This window comes from Dendrobates tinctorius, unplaced genomic scaffold (assembly GCF_039654945.1).
Source record: "Dendrobates tinctorius isolate UK_male_01 unplaced genomic scaffold, ASM3965494v1 ptg000070l, whole genome shotgun sequence".
In the NCBI taxonomy this organism is placed as follows: Eukaryota; Metazoa; Chordata; class Amphibia; order Anura; family Dendrobatidae; genus Dendrobates; species Dendrobates tinctorius.
The window spans coordinates 26,971,888-26,985,405 of NW_027361738.1; the positions used below are offsets into that span (position 1 = coordinate 26,971,888).

Sequence of the window (13,518 nt, forward strand, 5' to 3'; positions counted from 1 at the left end):
TTTTTTTTTCTCAGTTTGTCTCCCATAGTTGAGGTCTACCTATGATGTAAATTACAGACGCCTCTCATCTTTTTAAGTGGTGGAACTTGCACTATTGCTGACTGACTAAATACTTTTTTTCCCCACTGTGTATATACACACACACATATAGCATATGCCAAGCTAATATCCACAAAAAATCTATTAAAAACAATCTAGATGGTATAAAAGGTCTCACCCGAATATATCTGTGTAACTGGTCACACCAAGCAGCCCCAACGCGCGTTTCGCTTGGGCTTCCTCAGGGGGCTGTGCAACGCGCGTTGGGGCTGCTTGGTGTGACCAGTTACACAGATATATTCGGGTGAGACCTTTTATACCATCTAGATTGTTTTAATAGATTTTTTTGTGGATACTAGCTTGGCATATGCTATATGTGTGTGTATATATATATATATCTAAAGTGGCATTAAGGATTTTATATGTCTGGTACTAGTGGTACATGTGAAGATGATATAAGGTTGTCTCCCTGATGTGTAACTGTGTCGGACCTTATGTCTTGTGTCCTTCACATTGTTAAGAATTTTTAATATAAAAAATAATAAATATAAAAATCTTTTTATGTAATTGATAATTAATATTTATGAATATATTCAATAAAATATTATTTATATATGGTATTTTATTTTTCCTTTTTTGCTTATGTACACACGTATGCAGAAAATTTCTGCATGAAAACCAGACTCCTTCCCAGAAAACGCGTGTTTTTTTGCGCGTATTCCCGCTCGTTTTTTCCTCGTGTCCCCAGTCTCATACAAAGTAGCTAAAAACGCAGACTTTTCTGCAAAATTAATGAGCATGCTGCATTTTTTACCGCGATGCATTTTTTTCGCGGAAAAAACGCATCAATATGCACAAAAAGTGCAGAATGCAATAAATGAATGGGATGCTACTTTTAAGCGATTTTTAAGCGTTTTTGCTGGTAAAAACTATTAAAAAACGCGAAAAAACGCTTACTTGTGCACACAGCCTTAAAAAAAAAAAAAAAAAAAAGTGATTTCATCTGGATCCATTTTTTAACACTGAAGCCTTTGGACTATGGATCCGTTAATTATCCATCCGTTTTTCTATCATTTGCAAGGATCCGTTTTTTTTTGCTTACTGAATCAGTTTCAAATGGAAGGAAACGGATGGATATAATTAACGGATCCGTTTTCCATAGACTTCAAGGTTATAAAACAGATCCAGATAATTTTTTTTATTTTTTTAGCCAGATAAGAGTTGCCAGCACAATTATTTTTTGTCACTGGGTCCGTTCTAATGAGCGATTGCTGGACATGTGAACATCGCCTGACATATACACGTAGCATTTCCACAGGGCTCCATTGTCAGACATTATAGTGTTTTTTTTCTTCTCCACGTGGTTGCTATAAGGTGGTAATCTTCATAAAAGATATGGAATAGTGTCGTTGAATATGCTATTCCATCCAACCATGTCCTGTAGAAATCCGAGTTACATTAAACCTTGTCCAAGGTGCAATAGATCGATCAGGTGTTGATCCTGCAGATGACAGTGTGGTTGGTTCATCAAGAATTTTATGCCAGAAAATTGGGACTTATGCAACTTCAGTATGCGCAAAAAAAGTCACTTTTTATCTTTTCACACCAGCTTCACCAACTTATTAAACCGGCAAAGCTTAGTAAATATTGGGCATGACCCAACAGGTGAACTGTAATTTACGCTAGAAGTGGCGCATTAAATTCTTTGAGAGGCTGGAGAAAAAGTAGCGCAAATAGCCAATTTATGCTAACCTGATCCATAGAACTATGCGTTTATGAAACGTTCAACTGTTGCGAACCCACGGGTCATCAGACCGATAGAATTGAAGGTATGGAGAAATTGTGGCGTTATTATATTAAACATGTGATTTTACTTGACGCGTTTCGAAGTGCAAGAAGTTGTACTTCGAAACGCGTAGAATAAAACCGCATGTTTAATATCTCCTGGTAATTGATGTCTTCAAAAATCAGCGCAGACTAACACCACAATTTCTCCATGCATTATATTGTTTACGTTTCCCAGATACGGTATATATTATTTTTTGCAAGATCTGTAATTTGACGACTGCCAAACACACTGAAGTGCCAAATCCGGCACATGACAGCCACTTGCTTAATTTAATGGACCCCATTGACAGTATTGGGGGTTGGCTCTATTAACATGTCCATCCGGACATTCCACCTGTCTATTACCATGCAGGATCGGACAAACAGAATAAGTGATCCGTTGCCTTATGATATGCTTATATTGATTATTATGACGTCCATTTGCTGTCTTGTTTTTTTAAACATGGCAAAAGTGCACAGCTTTGTTATGGATCCCATAATAACTAAGAGGGCCCTTCTGATTCCGATGGATTACAAATACAACGGATCACTTTTTCCATTTATCTATTCCTAGAGTGGAACTGACAAGTGGAATGTCTCAAGGACTTGTGATTGAGCCTTTACATGGAGGAGTCCTTCCTTATACCAGACAAATCTTCGGCTGAGCTTTTGTCCAGATCTGCAAACCTGGCATTATCCTAATTGTTTTTTTTGTCACCTTATGGATTGGTAAACCTTGAAGGGAATGTTTTGGGTTTTTTTTTGCATGTGTCCTATACCCAGGTAATAGTCAGCCGCTATTTTAGGAAGATTCCTCGGATGAGTGCTTTGATCCGTACAAGCCCTGCAGATGCCAGCCGGCTTCCTGGCATTATTCTGCAATGCTCATCAATGCTGTACAGAGATAAAGACTTAATCCCTCTAGTGAGGGGTACAGAGAGATGACACCATCGGAGCACTTATGTTATGTCCTAAAAATACCCTTTACATTACCGGGAGAAGCACGTGCTCAAATACGCTTTAAAATGACTTCTCGCCTTTACTTATTCTGCTATTGCAAATAACAGTCCTCCATTATCACAGTGACATAAGCATTTTGTGTTCTTATTCCGTACGCTGTATATCTGCCATCGGAAACTCTTACTAGAAGGATGATTTGTAGTTCTAATTAGCTAAGTGCTGCCGTATGACTGAATGGTCAGTCAGGTGCTTTTCTAGCCTGTCCTGACTCTTCACACTATATATTATCATTTTCCTCCCCGTACATGATCAGTGTATGGATTCTTGTGAATGCCGCCCAATAATAGTTGTCATGCCATAAAGACTCAATGATAAAATTATCCCTCTACTTTCTGACAACTTGGTCTCACTTGACAGATACTGTGCGAAATAGGCAATCTACAAATCCCTTTATTAAGCAATTATGTTGTTACGCCCTCCAGAAAAAATTTCCAAAAAACTCCCATTTGTGTAACTTGCTGTTCATTTCCTTTTGTCAAGTGAGATGGATTATGAGCCATTTCCCTCTCTCCTGTCTATCGAGTGGCATATATGAACAAAATACTGTGGGGGGTGAGTGGGAAGCTACATAAAAGCATGTGGCATTTAAGTTCAAGGCACGCAAGCCATTGGACAATGGCAGAAGGAATGCATCCTAAAAAGTGTGAGAGAGGATGTTCCAGCACCTATAGTGCTGAAACAACTGCCCACTCCAAAAAAAGCAAAACTGGGTGTCGAGAAACGTAGCATGAAAATCGGGACAGTTCCTGGACATATTAGACTGGTATGTCCACCACAAGCCTTTTCAAAACATTGTCCCCACTCCATCATAAATGCCAAGCAGCCTGTGCTATCTGAGAGCCACTGCAAGACTCCTCCTGTGGTGACTTATCTCACTGAGAACAAAAGGATCTCACTGAGAACAAAAGGATCTGCAGTCCAAAACCAGACATGCTGGATCCTTCTCTTTCCTGATATCATCTGATGGGGAGAGTTGGACGGTCACAATATACATTAGGTTGTCAGCTGAACCTACCATTATTGGACAGTGTTAATGTATTGTAGATGGGGGGGGGGCCTTTACAAGATAGTTTGAGAAGTCAATGACAGGAGTACATCCCTCATCTTGGTATCTGCTTTAAAGGGAATTAGTAGAATCAACCCTCCTAAGCCATCTATATGGGCATGTAAGACATCGGAAGCTGAATACAATGATACCTACAGTAGATATCTGTCATCTGATGTCTGGAAGATAACTCTGCCTCCAGAGCTTATTATAAATTAAAGGAGTATGTGAGACATGTAACCAACACAGATATCTGTCATCTGACGCTGCCTGGAAGATAACTCTGCCTCCAGAGCTTATTATAAATTAAAGGAGTATGTGAGACATGTAACCAACACAGAACAGGAGAAATGAAGTGTGACTTCTAACAAACACATTTGCCAAAGCTCTCAACAGCTCTGCTGTATTGTAACCCTGTATTGTGAGATGAAAGCTTTGAGGAACCTGCAGATGTGTCCGGTATAATCACACTCAGCTCTGCAATGAGATCAGGAGAGCAGAGAGCGGCCATCACACTGGTAACTCTCCTTCATGTAAAATAAGCTCTGGAGGCAGAGTTATCTTCTGGGCAATATCCTCCCCAGAGCCTGGAAGAGGTTATTTACATAAAGGGATAACAGATTATTTATGAACAAAGCATCTGATATGAGGCACTCAGGGATCACTCTCCTCAGCAGTCTATAACCTGTATGCCCATATTACTAGTTTAGATAGGGCCTTTGTTATGAAAACACCACATTTGACCTTTCTTTGGATTGCACGAATGTTCACAAAATGTTTATGGCAGTAATGGTGGGAAAAGCTTTTGGATAGGGTAACTTGTTGGCTCTCACCTGGATCAGCTCTTTAGCTGTAGAATAACCCAACAGTCCGGAGAAGTCCAAGACAGTCCTCAGTAGATATGTGATGGGAATAAGCTCCTGGAGGCCTGGCACCTAGATGTGGAGCTATGCAGCCTCTTTATTGGTATCAGCCAAAAGATCAGATTTATGTGGGGCTTTACAGATCGCCATTTTCATTCCTAATGCCTTAATAGTCCTGCCAACCTTGGTTCTACTTCGAGCCGTCCACACATTCAGTTATGAGATTAAGGGAATTCTCCTCTTTAACAAAAGCGTTTATACTTGGATAAGTAGCGGAGCAGGTATTCATCCTCCGCGGTTCCAGCACCCGCTCTCTGCTTCTGTATCAGTCTCTGTGATTTGGCAGCGGCGGTGATGTCTCACTATCCTACATCCAATCACTGGGTTCTCTGATGTAGACAGCACAAGCTGCTGATCTCAGTGATTGGGTGCAGCAGTGATGTGTGCGGGCGATTGACATTTCTGTTGCAGTGCATACACAAAGACCGGACCATCGGTGGACTGTTGGCGCTGGACCTGGGAAGGTGTAGAAAAGCTTTTGGGGGCCAAAGTAGAAAACCCTTTACCGTTCACTAAATCAAAATCATGGTCTCTATGTATTGAGTTTAGTTTAGGTCTCTGTTCTTTTGAGGCTCTAATATACATCCCCTTTACTAGAGAATGTTGTTTTTTAATGACTCTTATCTCTATAGTCTGAAAGAGTCTGTATAGGAAGATAGTGCTATGGAGCACATCGGGGCTTATGTACATGTGAAGTATGTTCTAGGCAGTCATAGGATCTTTATATGGCTCCCCACTAATGATTGGTAACCATTCCTTCACAACGGTGAATTCAGGCATTGTGGAAATGTCATTAGGTTGCCTTATATGTATTTGTCCTACTTACCCAAAACCTGTAGTGAAGCATGGGCTGTGCTCATCACTTAAAACAAGTTCAAATTGCTTTTAGTGCACATAGCAGTATTTTTCAAGGAATTTCCATGCAGTGTAACATGCTCTCTCTTTTTTTTATATATATGTGATTTTTTGTACAATCGACATTCTGCCAGTACTATAGGTGCTGGAACCTCCTTTTCTTTTTTTCCAAGCAAGCATGTATTGCCTTGTCCGACAGTTATCTAATGGCCCGCCTCTTCCTTTTCCCTCACTTCCTAGCATATATTGTGCCTGCTGTTGTCCAGTGTCGAAGGGCCACCTCTATGAAATGTCTGTATGCAGTTAGACAGGAGAGCAGCCGCTGAGAGAAAAGAGCCGTCCTGACTTTCTGTAATCCATCGCAGTGCCTCTGATGCTGGAGATGGATGAAATATGTTATGGACAGCAAGTTATGCAAAACAGAGACACCTAAGTGGCCTAGTGATTTTTTTTTTCTTCTTGGGTGGTAAGGGTTGGTTTAGTGTCACCGAGTGTAAGCGACTGTCGATCAGCTACTTCTATGTGGATTGGTCGTCATTTAATAGCCCGACAGATGTGCACTGAGTGATCAATAATCGATTTCTCAATACACATACAGTTGTGGCCAAAAGTATTGACACCCCTGCAATTCTGTCACATAATACTCAGTTTCTTCCTGAAAATGATTGCAAACACAAATTCTTTGGTATTATTATCTTCATTTAATTTGTCTTAAATGAAAAAACACAAAAAGAATTGTCCTAAAGCCAAATTGGATATAATTCCACACCAAACATAAAAAAGATGGTGGACAAAAGTATTGGCACTGTTCAAAAAATCATGTGATGCTTCTCTAATTTGTGTAATTAACAGCACCTGTAACTTACCTGTGGCACCTAACAGGTGTTGGCAATAACTAAATCACACTTGCAGCCAGTTGACATGGATTAAAGTTGACTCAACCTCTGTCCTGTGTCCTTGTGTGTACCACATTGAGCATGGAGAAAAGAAAGAAGACCAAGGAACTGTTTGAGGACTTGAGAAACCAAATTGTGAGGAAGCATGAGCAAAGGCAAGGCTACAAGTCCATCTCCAAAGACCTGAATGTTCCTGTGTCTACCGTGCGCAGTGTCATCAAGAAGTTTAACGCCCATGGCACTGTGGCTAACCTCCCTAGATGTGGATGGAAAAGAAAAATTGACAAGAGATTTCAACGCAAGATTGTGCGGATGTTGGATAAAGAACCTCGACTAACATCCAAACATGTTCAAGCTGCCCTGCAGTCCGAGGGTACAACAGTGTCAACCCGTACTATCCGTCGGCGTCTGAATGAAAAGGGACTGTATGGTAGGAGACCCAGGAAGACCCCACTTCTTACCCCGAGACATAAAAATGCCAGGCTGGAGTTTGCCAAAACTTACCTGAAAAAGCCTAAAACGTTTTGGAAGAATGTTCTCTGGTCAGATGAGACAAAAGTAGAGCTTTTTGGGCAAAGGCATCAACATAGAGTTTACAGGAGAAAAAAAGAGGCATTCAAAGAAAAGAACACGGTCCCTACAGTCAAACATGGCGGAGGTTCCCTGATGTTTTGGGGTTGCTTTGCTGCCTCTGGCACTGGACTGCTTGACCGTGTGCATGGCATTATGAAGTCTGAAGACTACCAACAAATTTTGCAGCATAATGTAGGGCCCAGTGTGAGAAAGCTGGGTCTCCCTCAGAGGTCATGGGTCTTCCAGCAGGACAATGACCCAAAACACACTTCAAAAAGCACTAGAAAATGGTTTGAGAGAAAGCACTGGAGACTTCTAAGGTGGCCAGCAATGAGTCCAGACCTGAATCCCATAGAACACCTGTGGAGAGATCTAAAAATGGCAGTTTGGAGAAGGCACCCTTCAAATATCAGGGACCTGGAGCAGTTTGCCAAAGAAGAATGGTCTAAAATTCCAGCAGAGCATTGTAAGAAACTCATTGATGGTTACCGGAAGCGGTTGGTCGCAGTTATTTTGGCAGGTTGTGCAACCAAGTGTTAGGCTGAGGGTGCCAATACTTTTGTCTAGCCCATTTTTGGAGTTTTGTGTGAAATGATCAATGTTTTGCTTTTTGCTTCATTCTCTTTTGTGTTTTTTCATTTAAGACAAATTAAATGTAGATAATACCAAAGAATTTGTGTTTGCAATCATATTCAGGAAGAAACTGAGTATTATCTGACAGAATTGCAGGGGTGTCACTACTTTTGGCCACAACTGTAGGCTGCTAGCCAGAGTCTTGTTTACACAGGACAGTGTGCTGCCGAGAGCGATGATCTTTTGGGGAAACCAGAAGATCATTTCACCCCACGAACAAGTTTGTTCATTTTGCACATACAACAGGTGATCTGCAGCTTTTGTAGATTGCTCGATTATTGTGACGTGAGCCTTCATAAGAAGCATGGGGGGCACGTTTGGGTGAGGTTGTCCTGCTAGACTGGAGTTCAGCTTCTCTTCGCTCCATGTTGAACGAGGGCACGAGTTCCCTGATATAATGTTATCACTGAACTCAAGAGTTCATTATATCAGGGAACTCGTGCCCTTTCTGCTCATTCACTATGAACTTGGTGCCATATATCTTGACAATCTAACATTTTCTGCATCTTTGAAAGCCGTCTTCTTGAAGGCCGCTCCTCGGGGACAGTTTCGATGTAGACTATCTACTATCCGCCGGCTGATCTTAGAGCAAGAGATGAGATCGCACCCTGGCAGATCAGCGTGACTGCTCAACATGAAACCAGATCTTCCACTTAAAGAGAAAAGTAAATCCTCTGAAATAGTCACTATTCAGAATAGATATTGATGAATTTTACAGCTGTGTACATTTATTATGAGTTATCGTTCTTTCCACGACTATTATTTATCGAGTTTTTTGCTACGTGGTTAAAAGATTCTCCTTTTCGCCTTCTCTGTATAACCGAAAATCTACTTTACATGTGGTAGAACTTAAAAACCAGCGGCATTATTGAGGAACATGCTTTTATTGCTTTACGGCTATAGTGTCAACTAATAAATAATATTTTGACGCAGTAAAATGACATCTTCAGCCTCAGAAGTCTCTATCCATGGACGTTTGCTAGGCATGCGACCTTTGGTGGAATGCTAAACCAGGGTCATAACTCTCAATTATTCCTGATTGCTGTGTAAAAATAATTTTAGCTTTCGGCTTAATGTTACTTTTCATTAAAATGGGCCATCTGACCTTACCCCCTGCCAGACATGAAATCCAGGCCCCCATAAATGTTATCTCATATATGTATATCCCCTAAAATGATACTTTAATATTTAAAAACCACACATGTGGTAAACACACCAAAGAAAACAGTGACCAAAAATTAAAGAAAAAAGTGTTCAAACAAAAACCACACTAATGTGACACCTAGGAATCCCTGATGTAATCCTGAGCTTGAGTCTGCCTGTCCGCAGAGGTTGGCACCCTAGGGGGGAACGTTGTGGCGCCCCTGCTCAACGATGGCTATCCCTGGGGGCCCTGTTGTACCCTACAGCCACTAATAGTCCCCTCTACCCGATAATAAAGGGGACCCCTACTCCTAGACAGAGACCAATCTGCTCTAAAGAGGGCCCTGTGTCCCAAAGAAAAAGGTTAAAAATAGAACACACATGGCATCAGGTGGTATACTAGATAGTAATTTGCATTCCAGTGTCCCGCATAAGATATCAAATAGTGAGACACCATGCACAAAATAATGGGAGTCAACACCGGACACTTTAAGTAGATTCAATATTGCCACGATCTCACATAAATCTCTTGTTGTAGAGAAACATACATGTCAATACATTGGCGATTTAACCAGTATGGCAAAAGATAAACTGTCAATAGTATCCCATTATTCAATACATTAAAAAGATAAACACAGAACTGCTACAGCGATACTCATCTGTGTTTATCACCACCTGCCATCAATTAGTTAACGCCTCAACGCGTTTCGCCTGAGTAGGCTCATCAGGAGGCCCGATAGTACGATATCTTGTGTCCCATGACGGTGCAATAGCCAACCGATACTCATCCCACTTCCTCTTTTTAAAACCGCCGCTCAGATCGCGTGTGCTCTGCCCACTCACGTGACATGGCATCCCCACATCACTGGGCGCCCATTGAGGCGTCTCCACAAGGTTACCAATCAGCACTAAGCAGCCCCTGGTGCTCCGATTGGCTGCCAGGGCTCCCATGCAGCGTCACTACTGGGTAACCAATCAGGTACCCTCAGACAGGCATTCTCACAGCGCTCTCCAATCGCTAAGGCTAAGACACATTGCCAGGTCTGACGTGTATGCAGCGTCACTCCTGGGTAGCCAATCGCAATCTGAGCGGCGGTTTTAAAAAGAGGAAGTGGGATGAGTATCGGTTGGCTATTGCACCGTCATGGGACACAAGATATCGTACTATCGGGCCTCCTGATGGGCCTACTCAGGCGAAACGCGTTGAGGCGTTAACTAATTGATGGCAGGTGGCGATAAACACAGATGAGTATCGCTGTAGCAGTCCTGTGTTTATCTTTTTAATGTATTGAATAATGGGATACTATTGACAGTTTATCTTTTGCCATACTGGTTAAATCGCCAGTGCATTGACATGTATGTTTCTCTACAACAAGAGATTTATGTGAGATCGTGGCAATATTGAATCTACTTAAAGTGTCCGGTGTTGACTCCCATTATTTTGTGCATGGTGTCTCACTATTTGATATCTTATGCGGGACACTGGAATGCAAATTACTATCTAGTATACCACCTGATGCCATGTGTGTTCTATTTTTAACCTTTTTCTTTAGGACACAGGGCCCTCTTTAGAGCAGATTGGTCTCTGTCTAGGAGTAGGGGTCCCCTTTATTATCGGGTAGAGGGGACTATTAGTGGCTGTAGGGTACATCAGGGCCCCCAGGGATAGCCATCGTTGAGCGGGGGCACCATAACGTTCCCCCCTAGGGTGCCAACCTCCGCGGACAGGCAGACTCAAGCTCAGGATTACATCAGGGATTCCTAGGTGTCACATTAGTGTGGTTTTTGTTTGAACACTTTTTTCTTTAATTTTTGGTCACTGTTTTCTTTGGTGTGTTTACCACATGTGTGGTTTTTAACTATTAAAGTATCATTTTAGGGGATATACATATATGAGATTACTTTAGATCCTTACAAAAATTACATTTGAGATTCCCCATAAATGTTAGACTAATGTTGGCCGAACCCGCCAACTTCGAGCAATTATGGGCAGAAGACATGCGAATTCAGACTATCCTATCGGTTCTCCCTGAGTTATCCTGATTTCCTGCCAGGGAATCTCTCCAGGGAAGGGGTGTGATATGAGTGTTAACGCTGGAGTGGTGTCACTGATGTAAGTTCCCTGTCCTTAGTATTACACTCACCAGCTGCTGTCTTTAGCTCTTCCCGGTGCCACTCTGACTTCACGCCAACTTCTGACTGACCAGAAGTCCGAGGTAACGGTCTCAAGATCTCAGCGTAAGTTTATGGGACCCTCGTACTGGCCTCGTTCTGTCTCTGATAGACTTAACATTGGCTTGTGACTTCCTGATCGCCCAGCAAACATTGGAGCAATCCGGCAGGTCACAACCTGAGGAAGACCACCGAAGCGGCACTGATAAACGATGAAGCCGTTGGTTGGTAAGTATAAGATTTGGGGCTGGGAACTTAGATTAGTGATCCCACTTCAGTAGTGAAATAAAAAAGAACCCCTGGACGGGTGCTGTAATGTTCTGTCCACTGTCATTCCTACAACACCTGAAAATTACAGTATTGGAATAACAACCGCTATCTCCTGCTGATCAGTATCTGCAATCTCATTTATTCTCTGTCATGCAAATTGGATTTTAGTGTTTTGCTTTTTCGGTAAGGTTCAACACAGCTCTTCAGTGAAGCCAACATTTTTCTGTTCTAGGGCAATGGAATAATTTTTATTTCTACTGTTTTTCATGATGTTATTTTAAGGCAATATTTCATCTTTATTTTATTTATTTATTTTTTTTACTTTTCAGAAAGAAATCCAGGCAATGAGTCAGTGCCACCACCCCAACATCGTGTCTTACTATACCTCGTTTGTGGTTAAGGATGAGCTGTGGCTGGTAATGAAGCTGCTGAGTGGAGGTGAGTGATGCAAACGACACTTGAAGACACATGTCCTATTTCCACTTGCTGATCTCACCTTCCTACAATCTATCCTGAATTCAGGAGCCATACTCTTCTCCTTGTCCAGATGCCACATGATAGCTTTAGAATTACATTTTAAGGGAATATTCACTACTGGGCTGCCCCTTTTTGAATAATAAACACATACCGTACTTGCCCCCCAGTGTAGCAGCACCATTCAAGATCTTGAGCTCTTATAGCTTGTGAGCGGTTACAAGCAGCGCCACCAGCTTGTTAGAGTTGTTAGTTCGTACATGTACATACTGAAATGTAAAGTGCTGCCAAATGAGAAAAAAAATCTGTATGGTCTGTCAGTAGCTGCTCTATGGCATTAGAAAGGAAAGCTATGACGATCACGTGAACGGACCCTTAAAGGGAATCTGTCACCTCATTTTTGCCCTATGAGTTGCGGCCACCGCCATCAGGGGCTTATGTACAGCATTCTGTAATGCTGTAGATAAGCCCCCGATGTAACCTGAAAAATAAGAAAAACGAGTTAGATTATACTCACCCGGGGTCCGGTCCGATGGGTGTCGCGGTCCGGCGCCTCCCATCTTCTAGCGATGACGTCCTCCTCCTTCTTCCGCAGCTCCTGTGCAGGCGTACTATATCTGCCCTATTGAGGGCAGAGTAAAGTAATGCAGTGCAGAAGTACGGAGGAGGATGTCATCGCTAGAAGATGGGAGGCGCCGGACCCCCGGGTGAGTATAATCTAACTTGTTTTTCTTATTTTTCAGGTTACATTTGGGGCTTATATACAGCATTACAGATTGCTGTAGATAAGCCCCTGATGGCGGTGGCCCCATCTCATAGGGCAAAAATGAGGTGACAGATTCCCTTTAAAGAGGACCTGTTAGCAGGTTGAACGTGACCAGTTTTTGCTCTCATTTTATCCATGTTGCTCCCCTGAGTATTCAATCCTTTTCTTTTTCTATTTTTATTTTTTAATCTATCTTGCAGTGCTAGAGATGAGGGTCTTTTTATTTAGTCCTAATTTTTGTAGTGTTTTCAAAGGTTCTCAGAGGGCAATAATAGAGTAGCATAGAGGCACGCCCATAGAAGAATTCTGCACGTCCCCTTTGTAAAGACCTCAAGGATTAGCACTGACTAAAAAGACCCGTATCTCTGGAATCATGTGATGGATTTAAAGAAACAATCAAAGAAAAAAAGGAAGACTCAAGGGAGCAGTGGGAATAAAATAACAGCAAAAACTGGCCCTTTTGACCCGATGAAATGTTCCCTTTAAGGTGTGCAGTTATTGGAGCCTGTGGTCAGGGAAACTCCAGTAAGTTTATCCCGTAGAGTCGTGGTTTCCACGTCATGCATGGCTAACAAGCCTGACACCGTTGACTGCAGGTTGAAATAATGGCCCAATTCATTGAGTAGTTTTTACCAGTTTTCTGGTATAAAAGTGCTTAAAATATGGTGAACTTTTTGCACAACTCATAATTGCGTGAACAAAAATTGCATCTTGATGATTTTGCGCCAGTTTTGGCCAGCTCGGACAACTTTTTGAAAAGTGCGCGGAACTTGGTCTGGTGAGGGCTGTAATGACATTTTAACATGTTCCAAAAAACTGGCCTAAATTTTGACACAAATGCAGCACCTGAATCTGAAAATTACGTGGTGGAAACCTATTAAT

The 13,518-nt window shown here is 41.9% G+C and overlaps 1 protein-coding gene across 1 annotated transcript in view; it reads left to right on the forward strand.

The window, feature by feature from the left end:
• Positions 1–13,518, forward strand: part of OXSR1 (oxidative stress responsive kinase 1) — a 149,398-nt gene that overhangs the window by 70,478 nt on the left and 65,402 nt on the right. The window contains exon 3 of the mRNA XM_073581496.1: positions 11,726–11,834. Coding sequence (XP_073437597.1) covers positions 11,726–11,834 — 109 coding nt within the window. The remainder of the gene's footprint in view (positions 1–11,725; positions 11,835–13,518) is intronic.